Source organism: Diospyros lotus, chromosome 3, assembly GCF_014633365.1.
Source record: "Diospyros lotus cultivar Yz01 chromosome 3, ASM1463336v1, whole genome shotgun sequence".
NCBI lineage: Eukaryota > Viridiplantae > Streptophyta > Magnoliopsida > Ericales > Ebenaceae > Diospyros > Diospyros lotus.
In genome coordinates this window covers 35,643,916-35,660,935 of record NC_068340.1, presented here as the reverse complement: position 1 = coordinate 35,660,935, position 17,020 = coordinate 35,643,916, and the positions used below count along the sequence as shown (strand labels likewise).

The window sequence follows — 17,020 nt, the reverse complement described above, 5'->3', positions numbered from 1 at the left end:
CTGTTTAATCGGCCAAACCAACCAAGAGCACGCGTAGTAAAATAGAAACAGAAATGACAACACAGTGAGTTACGTGTTCGGATTAAAAGATCATACTCACGGTAGAGGCTCCGCCTTTAGTCAATCCACTAATAGCTTTCGATTACAACCGAATTATAAGATCACAACAAGAACAAGACGTATTGCAAATACATCAACTGAAAACAGAAAAGAAAATACAAGAACAAGTATAGGATCTGTTCTACCAATCTTAAGATCGTGTCAAGAATTTGATCTATCAGTTACATCCAATCTCTCACGCCTCAGGTGATTTAACAACAAAGATTAAAGTAATACAGCCTTACCAAATAATTTTACCACAAATCGAAACCAATCGAATAAGAGAAGGATTTACAAGCGAGAGAGAGTCTCACTTCATGCACGCTGAACTAGGGTTTTAGAAAATGAGAGAGTGAGTGAGTGATCTTATTCAGCTAAGGCATGAAGCTGCCCTTATATAGTAGCAGGCAACGAGCTGGGCTGGGGTAAACACGCATGGGCCACATGAAAAATGGGCTTGGCTCGTAAAACAGATCTTGGCCCAATGGCTATTGGCCCACAAAATAATTAGCAGATTATGTATACATTTAAACTTTAATTAAATGTAAGTAAGATGAAACTCAAATACATATATCAAAATGCAAATAGAATGCACATAACAAATAAAATGATAATATATTTTGAATCATAAATCCTAACACAAGTCGCTATGTATGTGATTTTTTCTCTTTATTAATTTGAAATGTTTGTTAATATAAGGCTAGAATTAACTTGTCACCCATTCTTTTCCCTAATTCACTACAGTGAATCAGACAAAAAGATAAAAAAACATTATCATTCGAGTAAAAATTTCGTCTTAGAATTTTTGCAATTGAAATTACAGGGATCAAATTTCATACTCAAATTTTTGCCATTGAAATTTCATACTTAAAAAATGAACTCAGGTTAAACCGCCGTCGCAGGACAGCGGGTGCAGTACGCTGACGTAAAAAATTGCATCGTTCTTCGCTCTGTTGCCTACTTGTTGCTGTACCCCGCGTAGCTTCTTCTGCTCTCTCCCTCCATGGCGGTCTCGGTTGAAGAACAGCAGCAGGAGGAACCGCCAATTGCGGAACAAGAACCCCCATCGAGTGGCGAGGACGAAGAAGAAGACGACGGCGAAGACTTTGAAGAAGAGGACGAGAAGCAAGAAGACGACGACGACGACGAACCACTAAGCTGTGGATCGAGAACCCTCTCGGAGAGAGTCAAAATGGAGAGCCTATTCCGCCAGATATCGACGGAGAGACTGCCCCTTCGAGTCCATGACGTGCTGATCAGGGGCAACACCAAGACTAAGGACTCTTTGATCGAAGCTGAAGTTGAGGCCCTCAGGAATGCCACTTCTATCCAAGAGCTTATTTGGGCCGCGAGCATCGCCAATTCTCGCCTTCGCTGCCTCGGAATTTTCGACTCCGCCAGCATTACGCTCGATTCGGGTCCGCCGTGGTTGCCGGGGGCCGCCAATGTCATTGTTGAGGTTGTTGAGACTAAAAGCCCTCTCGTCGCCGATTGTTCCCTTTTCTCAAAGCCTGAGGTACTGTCTTCTTCCATGTGACCTACATACTTTCATCCGTTAGTTTATTTGTTTATCTTTTGTGCTTCATTTTGGGATTACCTGTTTACTTGTCTGCGATATAGTTTATTTGTCCGTCATGAATGAATCGATAGTTGACGTATTTCTATTTTTAAACCTTGTCTGAAGTTCTTTCATAGGTGCTTGGTGTATGATGGTGTGACCAATTAGGCATTATTCATTATTGATGATTGCCATTGGAATTAAGACCCTAGATTCATGTGATTCCCTTGACAGTGCAGAGATAATGATAAAGGATAACACTACCAATACTGGATAACCATGGTGGCACATGGTTAAGTTAATTGAACTTACAGTGTCATTTGAATCAATCGTCTAGCAAATCTTGTCTTTGTTGATGTTCAACCCTCTAATGGGTTAAATCCTTTGCCCAACACATTCTTCAACCAATGCGGTGAGATTTGGAGGAGAATTGCATTAACTAATGGAAACTGTATACTTGCTGATTACATGGATTGTATGAAATCAAATGTCAATGAAGGGTCTTATGTCATAGTTAGTGTTTAGTTTGGACTCAAACACTTAGTCCTCTAGAATTTATGGCCATCAAGAAGTTATTCTTAGTCAGGGAGAATTTATGGTGATCAAGTAGGCAATTCAGTACTTACCGTAAGAGAAGGAAACTTGAATTCTAAAAAATTTATGAATTAGTTAATTTCTTTAGTATTTTCAGAATTTTAATCTTATGAGGAGATTATTATTGTCTTAAAATCTGCTAGTTTTAGTTGGATTATGCTATCTCTTACAAACACACACAGACACAGAGGAGATATAAAGATTATATGATCTTACACTGTGATTGATTAAGAATATACAAAGAATTTTCCTATTTGACCACCCTTCACTTTCTTCTCTCTTCTATTTTTCACTTCTCTTTGTTTATCATATCAAAGCCAAAATGTGATCCATCCACTGCAATCATGGATATCCAATCATTTGGTCACCTACCTGCATCAAATCCACCAACAATAACATAGGCAAGACCAGTGCTGTTTGTTGTCATTATCACCTTTCATAAAAAGCTTGTCACATATGCCTTTTTTGTATCTTCTTGTCTGGTCACTAGTCATCATTATCATGTTGTGATCATGTGGGTAGTTCGTGTAGATGCAACTCTGTGCTGCTTGGAACCTAGCCCGTAGTCCTGCTTGAAAGCTTTGAAGACGGCTGTGAGGAAGATGCTGGAATAACCCCAAATCCAGGCATGAACTAATCTAAGCCCAACAATAACAATCTGATCTATAGCCAAAGCAATAACTCACCACCCATTTTTTTTACCCTTGATCTGGATTTATATCACACCCCATTTTATCAAGCCCAGACCAAATTTCAGCAAACCATTGCTGCTAATTAGTCCTCAACCCACTGTAACTTTTGAATCTGTCCAACAAGGACCAGCTAAGTTTGGCTCACATCCACATCTATACCCAGCAGAGTCTGACCTTATGCTCTATTACTTTCCCATAGTCTGGACCAAGTGGTCAATCCAACTTACATCATGAAATGGACCTAACACTTCTACTTTCGAGATTAGGACTAGAAGCAGCCTGGTCCTAGACCAATTCAGTTGGCCAGATGAGCAACAAGGAGAAAAATTTTCTGAGGAGTTATTATGTGCACATTGGATTACTTCCCTAATAGGATTCTAGGAAGCTTGAATTGTGACCTTGAAAATGGTACGCATTCTTGTTTTGGAATTAGACTAATTTTGTATTTGTTTATAAGTCTTTCAATTGCTATTGGTCTATTTAATTTCCATTACCAAGTTGCATGTCTATTTGTTTTTACCCAGCAGAGACTGTTTGCACCTTTATTCATCATTACTTGACTACACTTTTAGTAGATCAACTTGCATAACCATTTCACTTTCATCTAGTTGACTTGTCCTGGAAACCAAAAAAAAAGTTCTATAACTTTGTTGGCTGTTCAAGATATGAAAGACATCCCACACCTTTTCCAAACTCTTGCAACTAATTTGACCACTCTTCAAGATTTTATAGACCAAATGAATGGCAATCTATAGAAGTCATGGGTCCAGTATGTGCTGAACTTAATATATCCCACTTCTCTCGGTCCTTAGGCAATTAACTTGTTGATGAACATGTGAATGACAGGACATTCACTCAGGACCGCATTTTGGCCATCTATTTGGGTCTACTGGTTTCATAAATTTCCTAACCCAGAGAGACTTCAGTATCACATGCTTAGGTTCCCTTGTTAGAGAGAGTTTAGTTTTTGAAATTGGGTAGGAGTGTTCTTCCAATCATCAATCATAACCATGTGAGAGATCATGCACGTTATTTAAGGCATGAGAGGGATGGGATTATAAATTTTTGAGGACGATAACATTCATGGCATGCATAGAACATTTGGCCACACGATAGCTACCAAGAGGGTCATGGGTGGTATTTCCAGTGCAGTATCTCCATGATTGACCTAGAAATTTCCTAGAAGATTCTAGTAGCGATTTTACAATATAGGGTAAAGCAGTTGCTCTATGGTATGATGGTAGTAAGACCATAATGTTTTTTTTTTTTGAATTGGCTTGTTGACGTGAAAGATTAATTTGACTAGTAAGACATTACACTGTCTAAAAATTCATTATGTTAAAATGAAACTTTGGTTCCACCATGAGATTTGGTAAGGAGTTTAACGGAATGTAATGCTTTGTGCGGGAGAGGGCTGGGGTAGGGTACAGACGATACATAATGGAATAGGGATACAAGGTTAAGAGAAGTAACATTAAGATTTTTACTATACCCTTGTATGGTAAGAATGGAACTTAAAGGTGAGTAATGTACCTTCACTTTGTTTGGATAGAGAATGAAAAGGAACTAACGGTAAAGGAATAAAACAAATGACAATTATATCATTCTTTTCAAAATGATTTAGGTTTTTACAAAAATAATAAGCAGGATTGTAAAATCAATAAGAATATTTGTTAATAATTTCCCTTTCCCTTCTCTAGACCCCAGACTAGGATGTAAGGAAAAATGGTTTATGGAAGGGGAGGGTATCATGTACCCTCTCAACAAGGGAAAGAGTTTCCCCTTTCCTCCCTCTCCCTATACCCAATCCAAACAAGGGGTAAATCCTTTGCTTTGTGGCTTGAGATGAAGAAAAGATTGCGAAAGGATTATCTTCATGCTTAATAATATAGATGCCTATTTGAACAATGGGTTTTAGACAAATGTCTTTGGTATGACTAATTACGTAAGCAAATTTGAGAATTTTTTTATGAGATGTGACATTAAGAAAGTTTCTTCCATTCTAGTGAAGATGCCATAAAAGTGAAGAATAGAGGAAGAGAAGAAGAGAAAAGGGGAATAAAGAAAGAAAAAAATAAGCTCATTTAGGTAGGAAAAAAGATCTCAGTATATTCTCTATTAATCACATCATAAGATATCCTAATCTTCACCTCTCTCTTTGTTAGCACAATTAATGGAGTTTAACACAATATATATATATATATTTTTTTTTTTTTGGGGGGGGGGGGGGATGGCAGGAATTGGGTTTATGAAAATTTTGACATGCATGCATAAATTAAAATGAAGAACAAAAAATAAATGAAAATAAGACAATTTATAGTGGTTTGGCTTATCCCTAGCCTTTGCCACTTCTCTACCTCCAACTAGAGATTTTAATCCACTGTCTAGGAACTGTGGGATACAACTGCTGGTTGATCTGGTGCTAGCTAACCTATGGAAAAAGCTGTCCAAAAAAAATAAACCCCGAGAGTTTTATCTGAAGAACTCTCAAAAAAAGCCCTACTAGTTAACGTGATAGCTCACTTATAAAAATGCCCCTAATAAATTCTTGCACTTAAAATGAGAATTTGTTACAAAAAAAAAAAAGCTCTCTCCAGACATCATAAGTACAACGTCAAGCTCTCTTGATGAATGCAAAATAGTAAAACTCAGAAATACTCTTAAAGTAGATGACAATGCTTGAATGACGTGTAAAGTTGTGAGTAGGGATGGCAATGGATCCCCCAATGGGTTCCCAATTACACATTTAAAATTAAACGAGTATAAAAATTGAGATATAGGCATAAGTCTTATTTGAAAATTTGTTAAAACTAGTATGTAAATGTGTAAATGAGCTACCCATTGCCATCCCCTAGTTGTGAGCACTTTGTTCTTCTTGAGTTGTAGTAGCTTTTCTCTTCAATTTTTAGAATATGCAAAGGGATTTCAAGCCCTGAAACGTTGATCCATGCTGGCATATGGAAATAGAGTTAATTCATAGATTTTGTCCCATTCAAAATGTTAGAACATTAGTGTCCTCATTTTCTTTTAATTTATATTTTACTCTCCATTTAATTAATAATTAAATGTTAATAAAGAATACCCTCCATTTGAATTAAATAAGAATATAAAAAGTATTAAAAATGAAAAGTTGAAATTTAGTTCCTAATACAAATTCACAAATTTATGGATTTAGTGTTTTTTTTCATCTTCAAGATAAGGGGTCTCTTGTTTATCAAAAATTCATTAAAAACTGTTTCAACAGAAATTCATACTAAATAATGAAAAATTGGGAATTTTTTTTCCCAAAATAGAATTATTTTCTTGTACCACCTGTTATACAGGTATATCTTCCAATTAGAAAAATTTTCAGGACCTTGAATATCAGAGTATACTAAAATTCCACATACCACCTATTTTCATTGTTCTATTCTAATTTCATTTATATTTTTATTCACAAATATGTTTTGGTATATAAAAATCAAATTAGTGTTAATACTCCTATATATATACACGGATAGTATAATTCAATTAGTTGAGACCTAAAAATCAAAATTATAAGACAACTAAACCTTTAGGCATTTTAAAATTTATTCTTAATTTCTTTCTACGGTTAAGTACAAACTTGTTTTTCTTGATCCCCATAACCACATAATGGAAAAACACCTGTCTCATGGCCTTTTACTAAAGGCCACCAGTGAGGACATTCTTCAGAGAATTTTTTAGGCACCGTTTACTTGAATCAGAAAAATCAAATGAAAAAATGTTTTTGAATCCAGTAGAAATCCAGTCAGATCCATTATTCCCACCAAGAAATGAAGGACGGGATAGAAGTTGCCCAATGTGGATACCTACTATATGCTGTTTACATAAATTCAAAGAGTTTTTTTTTTTTTTTTTTGTGGTTTGGTCTATCTTGCATGCAGAGAGGTTTCCTCTTGGTTTATGCAGCAAAATTTATGAAAAGAGAGATTTATGACAAGGGGGCAGTAGGCCAAGATCTATAATGCATCAGTACAAAAGGTGCCAGTAGGTTCCAAAAGATGCCAAAAAGGCATATAATTTGGGATTTTTTATTTTTAGTGGGACAGCCAAGTGAAGAAAACACTTGGACAACCTCCACCTTTTAATGTGGTAGAGATACTGCATGTGCTGATACTGCCATTTTTTTATCTGTGTCCTGTCTTTGGGGACAGAGTAATACTATATTTTATTGTTGCCTGTGAATCAAATCCCAAATTCTCTAATGTGATAAATTTTAGGCTCTGTTTTGTTCACAACCTGGTTTAGCATAAAAACGGTGACAGTGGATTATAAGTTAGACATTTAATTTACTTTCTTTTGAGTCTTCAGGCTAAGTCCTTTTCCTATATGCAAACCACAGTGGAAATAACATTATAGGACCATAGTGCATATTCACAGAGCATAAAATTATTACCTACTTACATAGTGTACTATGTTAACATATTCCAAAGTTTTTTTGAATATTTAAGATTTGAAGTACTTAAAATGTATTCTTTTCCTTTCTTTCTTTTTCCCACTCTGCTCTAATATGGAAAAGACCTGTATGGAAGCCAAATCCCCTGTGATTTCCGGGATTTGTTGATTATGTTGGAGAATGAATTCTAGCAGCTTTCTACTCAAATGAATATAGATATGCATGCTATCTCTTGCACATGTAATTCTAAATTGAGCAGCAATTAATCTCTCAGCAATTTTTGTTATCATCAATCCTTGCCATTAGTATGTTTCCAAGAAGCCATACTACTCAATTTACTAGATGACGCTGCATATGCTGTGTGATGTACATTTGCAAGCATATTTCTTGAAATTTCAAAATTCCTTTTAGGCTAGATCTTGGTCGCTTGATGGATCACTCAAGCTAAAAAACTTGTTTGGATTTGGGGACCTTTGGGATGGCTATTTCGCCTATGGCTGGGACAAAATTTCAGAGCTTAGTGCTGGTGTCTACTTGCCTCGATTCAAAAGAATGGCAACTCCTGTACTGGCTCGAGCATCTATACTCTCCAAAGATTGGCTAAAGTTTTCTTCTTACAAAGAGCGGGCAGTGGGCCTATCTGTCAGCCTAATTTCATCCAGGAACCATGATCTGTTATGCAACCTCTCTTGGCATACTCTTGATCCATCACAGCAGGCATCTCAGTCAATGAGGAGGCAGCTTGGACATGGTTTAATCTCCTCACTAAAGTATGCATTTAAGATTGATAAGAGAGATTATCCCAGGAGACCAACTCGTGGATATGCTTTTTTTGCCACTTCTCAAATTGTTGGTCTTTTGCCTGATTACCGGAGCTCACATCTTTTTCATCAGGTTTAGTCCCTTAAAATGTCTTGCCTTTTTTTTTACTTCTACTTGTATGATGCTTAGATTGTTAAATTTATATTGTTAGTTATTACTGTTACAATTATTATTTTCACATTGAAACCATAGTGTAAATTGACTTTCCATTTCCCTTAAGTGGTGTCTTGATAGGGGAATTTCAAATAATGTCATTTGAAATTTCTAATTTAAAATGCTCACATTTCAAATTCTTTCATTTGAAATTCTTAAATTTCAATTCTTGCTATGATAGTTAATTGCGAAAAATTTGCTTCATTGCAATAGCAATTCCCTGTCTTCTATTCACTTTCTTTTGTTTTGCTTTTGCAACTAATAAATGCAATTGAAATTTCTGTGTTGTTGCAAAAGAAAATGAACAGGGAACAGTGAGTGAACAGTGAACAACCAAAAAATATGTATATATATTGAAAAACAAGCGAAATTGTAATAATTAGAGAATAGTAGCCGCAGGTGGTTCACCTGCCTGCAGTGACACTGTCAGCGAAAACAATCTGTTGGAGGTAAGGCACACCCATCCACATGTGCCACTTGTTTACCAGCACATGACATGTTCAAAGACCTCTAGCCACCACTGGTAGGCTTGCCTCTTTTCGATCAACGTGAATATGCTTTCATATTGACAAAAAGCAGATTATCCAATGACAAATCAATCTAAAACCTTTTGGAAATCAAGCTGAAGCTCTGGATTGCCATTTATGGCGATCCAATTTGTGTCCCAAGTTGTTTTCAACCCATGAACTCAATTTGCAGTTCCTGGGGCAGTATTAAGGCCCTTGCATATATGATATATACATAATATACTTGTATAAGTATACAATATTAATATATCAATTTTAATATGTACCTAATTCCATGTCTTAATTGCCATATGTTTGCTATATAAAATTCTATATATATAACAAATATATATATTAGAATGTATGTATTAAAAATATTTTTAATATTAATTTTGCTTTTATCTTTTTTCAATTTTAAATTATAGAAACACCTATATGTATTTCATTTCAAATAACACCCCTAGTATGTCATTTTAAATGCTTAATTTAGATCTGAACCCAAATCAAAAAATACCTTGAATAAAGAAAACAAAAAAGGGAATTTGAAATGCCAATTTCCAAATGATTGGCATAGATTGCCCTACCCAAATGTACCTTTAGATTTCTTATTTCATATTTTGTTTTAGAATCTTTGTCATGTTTAAAATTTTAGTCCAAATAGGCCCAAGGGTATGACTCTATCTTGCTTGCATACTTTTTTTGAGCTTGGTGATCTTATTTACTATAAACCCATCCTTCAGAATTAAGTGAAATATTATTATTTCTTTTTTGTGCTATCTGTCACTGCTGTTTCTCTCCTATGATATTTGATATAAATTGTTAGGTCCATGATGGTAACTTTTTAAGTCATAATAACTTGAATTTGGTGGAGCTTGATTGACTTATGTTATGTAATCAAGCATGGATGTTTTGTTTATGCATATAGTTCAAATGAGATTTTAACAAAACATGTTTTATTCGTTATATGCAGAATTCCAAAAAACATATCTTTTATCTTTCTCATAGGGAGTATCAGACGTTCTGTAAGGAAGGAAGGGTAGTTCTAATATGCCAAAATATTTAATTAAATTCAATTCCAGAAGCCCAAAAATTGAGGCTAAAATGATTATTTACAAAAACAGGAGTGTGTTGTTTAGCACTTTAAACACTATCAATTTGTCTTTTCTTGGAATTTTGTTGCCTGTGTGAAATAGATGGAGAAAGAGTAACATTTCCATATAAATTGATATGAGTAAACTCATTTCTAGTGGAAATACTCATGAAAAATGGCTTTTGCACATTTTAGTTGTTTACCGTTTCAATTGATACTTGGCTGTCAAGGCATCATCACTCTACACAAAATTGTGTAAAGAAATCATATCATTCACCATTAGCTAATATCAATTTTTGTCTTTTATCCAAGAGTCTGAGTTCTCTTTAAGAAATGATAGAAGTTTTTCAGTGGTAGCATTGTGGTATGTATAAAACCTACACTGAAGGTCTTTTGACTGATATCTTATTTGTAAGTTAAAAATATGCACATATCATTCACTCTTCTGATTGCAGTTCTTCAAGCTTTCTGGAGATTGATCTATTTCCAGTTGGACCGTGGTTGCTTCACGTTTTTGTTGTCTTGCTAGTTGCTAAGGTTCTTAAAGTTTGTCAACAAGTTGACATGTACCCTTGTATTTATCAAACATATATTAACAATCATCTAAGTTGAAAAACAGATTAAGATCCTTCCCATTTTGTTGATGCTCCCAACAAAATGAACTTGGCCAACTAATGTAACCTTTGCTATATTCATGTTGGTCTATGTTGGTGAAGCCACTACTGTATAAAGTTCTTTATTATATCATGCTCTGGGTTTTTCTCGACAGGATTTTGAACTTCGTTATGCCTTTCCCTTGGGTTTTCATTGTGCTGCATTGAACTTTGGTCTCTCCTGCCGGGTTATTTTTCCATTTGGAAGCAGTTTCTTCAACAGGCCCTCATCCTTATCTGAGACATTCTTTTTAGGTGGCAAATCTTCTACAGTTTGCACCTTGGGAGGCCCACTGAGCTTTTTGGGTTTTAAGTCAAGGGGATTGGGCTCTACTGAACCAAGAATGAAACCTAGAGGAAACTCAAATGATGAATGTTCTAACACTGATTCAGGAAGGGATTTTCCTGGTGGAGACCTTACCGTTACTGCTTTTGCAGACCTTTCTTTTAATCTTCCATCGAGGGTGTTCCAGGAAGCTGGTATCCGTGGACATCTTTTTGCTTGTGCTGGAAACGTTAGTAAATTAACAGACAATGCATATCGAGATTTTTCCTTCCAGAAATTCACGGAGTCTTTCCGAAGCTCTGCAGGATTTGGGATCATTGTGCCCACTAGACTATTTTCTATGGAGGTTAGTTTCTCTCCTGAGATCTTTGCATCAATCTGAGCATCAGGACTGGAAACGACAGAAGAAATATATAGAAAAAGGCTTCTTTAATAGATATGTGCATTCATTTGGTGCATGAAATGTTTTCCTGAAGGAAATATTTATTTTCCTCAAATTGCTCTCCTGTAAAAATTCACAGATACGCATCATAGGAAAGCTTAACCTAATTTTAATTGAAATGATCAACACCTCCTCAAGCCTTGATCTCACTGTGGGGTCAGCTACATAAATTCCAGCTGAATATTAAACTAAATGATTGATAGAAAAATATTTTTTCATATTTCTGTTTATTTATCATATTTTCCCATAAAAGATTTTCCTATATGATATTTTTGACATTTAAATGAAACCTAGGGGTCTGTATTGTAGGATTAGAAAAAGAAATTGTGATTTCACACATCCAGGGTTTTAAACTGACCTTTTCAATATTTCTGACTTTTCTTCCATGTGTTTCCTATCTTTGGGGCTACCCAAGGATCTTCGTGTATACTTGGGAGCAGCTTGGAGTGTTTTTCCACTCTGCACTTTGTTTTTTGCCTGATGGCCCTGATTTTCTCTACCCGAAAGAAGGTTTAGTGGTTATAAACTATGCTGCAATTTTAACAGTTAATAATATATTCGTGAATCTGGTAACAATCATTTGGACATGACAATATCAAATCCATATCTCTTGTTAAACTTGGACAAGCTTTAAAAGTTACTAGAGTGAGACATTCTATATCACTGATAAGGAGACAAAATTCATTTATAAGTCTAGTTTTCCATTTAATCCTTTGATAACCTAATTTCTTGAGGTGTAAATCATCTTATGCAATTTACCGTAAGTCAAGGAGGCTACTGATAATGTCATTTGATTGTGTGGATAACATCCTTTGCAAATGCAATTATCTGTCCATGCATGAAGCTGCCCTTCACTACAGTTTCGTAGCAGTTCATCCTTTCCTTTATTCTTGTTTGTTTATTTTCCAACATAACTAATCCCAAATGATGACAGTGATGAAGTAGTTTCCACCCCCTCCCCCCTTTTCCAGGTTAACTACTGTTACATAGTGAAACAGCTTCAGCATGACCATGGGAAGACCGGTTTGCAGTTTAGCTTCTCTTCAAAGGCATAAGATTTGGATTCATTTTTATGCTGTCTACGGCCAATAATAGTACCACAGGAGGATCATCTTCTCCGGTATTTTTAAGTTTTACAGGCGCATTTGAGAATTTTGTTTCTTCTCAATGAATACCAATTTAGATGCCTCTCTGGTGTCTACAAATTGTAGTGCAAATATCTTACTGTCCTTGGTGCAGATTTGTTGAAGATGCGGAATTGTCCTGCTTCCCAACAGCTGGGGATCAATCTGGTTTCATGCCTCGTTCGTTGGCATCTAAGTTCTAACAGTAAGATTTTCCAAAAACTATATTGTTTCCCAGGAAAATAGTATTTGGAAATCTGTTTCATTCTTCTCTCTCTCTCTCTCTCTCTCTCTCTCTCTCGGACAGAATAACTGACACATGATTTCCCTTAATCTTCATCGACTTTATTGTTTCATTGGTCATGGACATAATCACTTTCCCAAACTGTATTTGGTTGAGTGACACGGGGTACAAACACGATACTGATAGGGACACGAGTTTATTGGTTGTTGTGCTAGCCAGGTAAGTTCATAACGATTTCTTTTGAATGGAAATTTGATCACAAAAAAAAGAGAGTAGGTTTGGTGGAGCTGTGGTATTGCCTATGCCAGCAATAATTCAAACGCTCCATTAGACCATCCTATTAGTAGTAGGAGACGATATAAGAATGTAGGCGATGCTACCTCATAAAATTTGCCTTGTGTTGCAAGAGGTTTATTTTTGAATGTTGTCGTACCTATGCTTTTTTGCAAAGAAGAGTTGCTTTTAATGCTTGACAAGTTGACATCGTATAGACTTGTGAATCGTTTCAAGGCAATGGACTTGAAAAGGTTATAGTTGGTGATGGTTTTTTATTTTGGTCAAATTGAACTTAATTAAGATTTAATTAAAGTCATTGGTAATTGGGAGTTAATTTATAGATTTAGATGTTATAATCTAGACAAATTGATCTCAACAACAAAGAATGGGCTAAATTGCAAAAATAGTTATTAAATTTTGCATTAAAGTACAAAAAGTTTATTAAATTTTAATTTGTAATAAAAATATTTTTGAAAATTCCACTAAGATATAAAAAGGTCATTAAATTATAGTTTTGTATATAATTTTATAATTATATTCAATTGTCATAAAGAAGTTAACGGAATGTTGAGATGGATAATAACGTAGATTTATATATAATATTAAAAATTAAACTGACTCAAGATATTTATTTGACCCAATACAAATTAATAGTAAATGATTATTAAATTTTGTACTAAAATATAAAAAGATTATTGAATTGTGTATTAAAGTATAGAAATGTCATTGAATTTTATAAACAACAACATATCTAGTCTTTTTCTCACTATGTGGGGTCGGTTACATAAATTTTAGACTTTCATGTATTTCTGTCTTTTGTCATATCTTCATTTAGATTCATATATTTCATATCAAATTTTAATGTCTCTCCTAAAGTCTTCTTGGGTCTACCTTTACCTCTTTTTGTGACTAATTGTTCCATTTCATCAACTCTCCTGACAGGAGCGTTTCTTAGTCTCCTTCTCACATATGACCAAACCATCTTAGTCTGGTCTCTCTGATCTTCTCCTCGATTGGCACTACTCTTACCTTATTACGAATAACTTCATTTCTAATTTTATCCTTTCTTGTATGTCCACACATCCATCTTAACATCCTCATCTCCGCTACACTCGTCTTTTGCTCATGCTGGTATTTGACTGCCTAACATTCTGAGCCATACAGTAAGATTGATCTTATAGCTGTCCTATAAAATTTTCTTTTCAATTTTAATGGGATTTTACCATCATATAACACTCTCGATGCATTTCTCCATTTTAGCCAACCTATCTTAATTCTATGTACGACATCCTCGTGGATTTCTCCATCTTTTTGAATCACTGATCCCAAAAATCGAAAATGGTCTTTTCTTTGTAAGATTTGATCTTCTAATTTTATTATAACATCATCCACTCTTGCATTTTTACTAAATTTGCATCCCATATATTCTGTTTTCTTTCTACTTAATTTAAATCCCTTATATTCTAAATTGTTTCTCCACAACTCAAGCTTAGTGTTCACTCATTCTTTTGTTTCATTCACCAACATTATGTCGTCTGCAAATAGCATACACCATGACACATCTGTCTGAATATCTTTAGTGAGTTCATCCATTACTAGGGCAAATAAGTATGGACTTAGTACAGAACCTTGATGCAGTTCTATTGTAGTTGTAAATGGTTCAGTATTCCCTCCGCATGTTCTGACCCTTGTCTCTACACCATGATACATGTCCTTAAAGGCTTGTATATAAGCTATTTTGACTCATTTCTTTTCTAAAACCTTCCATAATACTTCTTTAGAGACCCTATCATAGGCCTTTTCTATATCTATAAACACTATATGTAGGTCCTTCTGATGATCTCGATACCTTTTCATTAGACGCCTCAGTAAATATATAGCTTCCATTGTTGACCTACCAAGCATGAAACCAAACTGATTTTCTGACACCTTTGTTTTCTTTCTGAACCTCTGCTCTATTACTCTCTCCCAGAGTTTCATGGTATGACTCATTAACTTAATTCCTCTCTAATTTTCACAGTTTTAAACATCTCCTTTGTTCTTGTATATAGGAACCAAAGTACTCCTCCTCCACTCATATGGCATTTTTTTTGATTTAAAGATGGCGTTAAATAGTTGCGTTAGCCAGGAGATGCCCTCTTCTCCCATGCATTTTCATGCTTCTATTGGTACATTATCTGGTCCCACTGCCTTATGATTTTTCATTTTTTTTAAAGCTTGCCTTATTTCATTTGAACTTATGCGTCGATAGAATGTGTAGCTCACATTCCCTTCGGAGTTACTAAGATGTCCCAACCTAACTCTTGTGTCACCACCATCATTGAATAATTTTGTGAAATACTCATTCCATCTCTCCTTAATCGCTCTCTCATTTACTAAAACATTTTGATTGTCATCTTTTATGCATTTCACTTGATTTAAATCCCGTGTTTTCCTTTCTCTTGCTTTAGCTAATTTATATATATCCCTTTCTCCATCTTTTGTATCAAGTCGTTTATATAGATTCTCATATGCTTTTGACTTTGCTTCACTAACAGCTCTTTTTGCTGCCTTTTTTGCTTCTTTATAATTTTTTTGATTTTCTTCATTGTTGCATTGATATACCGCCTTATAACAAGTTTTCTTATTTTTAATTTTCAATTGTACCTCTTCATTCCATCACCAAGACTCCTTAAGGTTAGGGGCTCTACCATTTGTCTCTCCAAGGACTACCTTTACCATGCTTCTCAGAGCATTAACCATTTCTTTCCACATTTGGTTTGTCTGTCTTTCTCCATTCCATTCCCTTCTACCCCTTAATTTTTCTTTGAAGATTAGTTGTTTCTCCTCTTTTAAATTCCACCACCTGATTTTTGAATTTTGTTTTATGTGATTTTTTCTCTTCTAATTTCTTACTTGGACGTCAAGTACTAGAAGTCTATGTTGAGTAGTCAAACACTCTCCCGGTATCACCTTACAATTCCTACAACATAACCGATCCTCTTGTCTCATGAGGAAGTAATCTATTTGGGTGCTTGAGGTGATATTTTTATATGTGATTAAGTGTTCGTCCCATTTTTTGAACCTAGTATTGGTTATAATGAGCCCATATGCCATAGCAAAATCTAGGATAGATTTACCCTCATTATTAATTTCCCCAAATCCATACCCTTCGTGTACCTCTCTATATCCGTTTCCGTCTCTACCCACGTGCCCATTTAAGTCACCTCTTATAATCACTTTCTCTCCTCTTGGTATCATTTGTATGAGTCCCTCTAGATCCTCCTAGAATTTTGCTTTTATCTCATCACCTAACCCCGCTTGTGGTGCATATGTACTAAAAATATTCATAGTCATTCTTCTTAGACTAATCTTCACCATAATAATCCTATCCCCTATTCTCTTTACATCCACTACCTCATCTATTAAGCTTTTATCCATAATAATCCCCACTCAATTTTTTGCTCGATCAGTTCCTGTGTACCATATTTTATATCCAGGTTCTGATAAAGTTTTTACTTTTTTCCCTATCCATCTCGTCTCTTGAAGGCACATAATATTAATTTTTCTCCTAATCATCACATCCACCACTTCCATAGCTTTGCCTGTTAATGTTCCTATGTTCCATGACCCAATCCTTAATCTATGATTTTGTTTTTGGCCTTGACTTTGGATTTGATTTTGTTTTTGGCCTTGACTTTGATTTTGGTTTTGGTTTTGATTTTGATTTTGGACCAGTTTCTTTACCCACATCCGTCCAAGCAAATGCGGGAACCCTTGCTCATTTATCACTACATCTGGGCGCTAATGCAGCGGTCCTAGCTCACTTGTCACTACACGGGGCAGTGTAGCGCGTCGCTATGAAGGGTTACGCCTACGCCCAAACGATTTTTTATAATTTGTCTAGAGTTCATGTTTTGGATCCGACTAAATTTTACGTTGGCTGTCGGTTACCTAACATAACCCTCCTCCTTTATCCAGGTTTGGGACCGACAGTGAATAACATTCTTAGGTGGAGTTTCATTGAATTTTATATTAAATTATAAAAAAAATTATTGCATAAATAAATCAAACACTTATAAACT

At 35.2% G+C, this 17,020-nt stretch overlaps 1 protein-coding gene across 4 annotated transcripts; it reads left to right on the top strand.

Annotated features, from left to right (window-relative positions):
* The first annotated feature begins 980 nt into the window (after positions 1-980).
* Positions 981-13,184, top strand: LOC127798230 (uncharacterized). 4 transcript variants are annotated; one of them, XR_008022356.1, is made up of 6 exons: positions 981-1,615; positions 7,772-8,254; positions 10,701-11,216; positions 12,284-12,432; positions 12,552-12,641; positions 12,744-13,184. XR_008022356.1 is itself a non-coding variant. In XM_052331665.1 (4 exons), the coding sequence occupies exons 1-4, from the start codon at positions 1,103-1,105 to the stop codon at positions 12,365-12,367; spliced, it is 1,596 nt and encodes a 531-aa protein (XP_052187625.1). In that variant the 5' UTR covers positions 981-1,102; the 3' UTR covers positions 12,368-12,709. The 4 variants fall into 4 exon arrangements, 1 of the variants encoding a protein (XP_052187625.1); XR_008022354.1 differs by having other exon boundaries at positions 12,284-12,641; positions 12,744-13,183; XR_008022355.1 differs by lacking the exon at positions 12,744-13,184 and having other exon boundaries at positions 12,552-12,709.
* The last annotated feature ends 3,836 nt before the right edge of the window (positions 13,185-17,020 follow it).

Excerpts from the sequence above, each read along its gene's own strand:
- LOC127798230 (XM_052331665.1), top strand. The coding sequence starts at position 1,103 with ATGGCGGTCTCGGTTGAAGAACAGCAGCAGGAGGAACCGCCAATTGCG. Across the intron at positions 1,616-7,771 it reads CCCTTTTCTCAAAGCCTGAG|GCTAGATCTTGGTCGCTTGA; the intron begins GTACTGTCTTCT and ends AATTCCTTTTAG. Across the intron at positions 8,255-10,700 it reads GCTCACATCTTTTTCATCAG|GATTTTGAACTTCGTTATGC; the intron begins GTTTAGTCCCTT and ends TTTTCTCGACAG.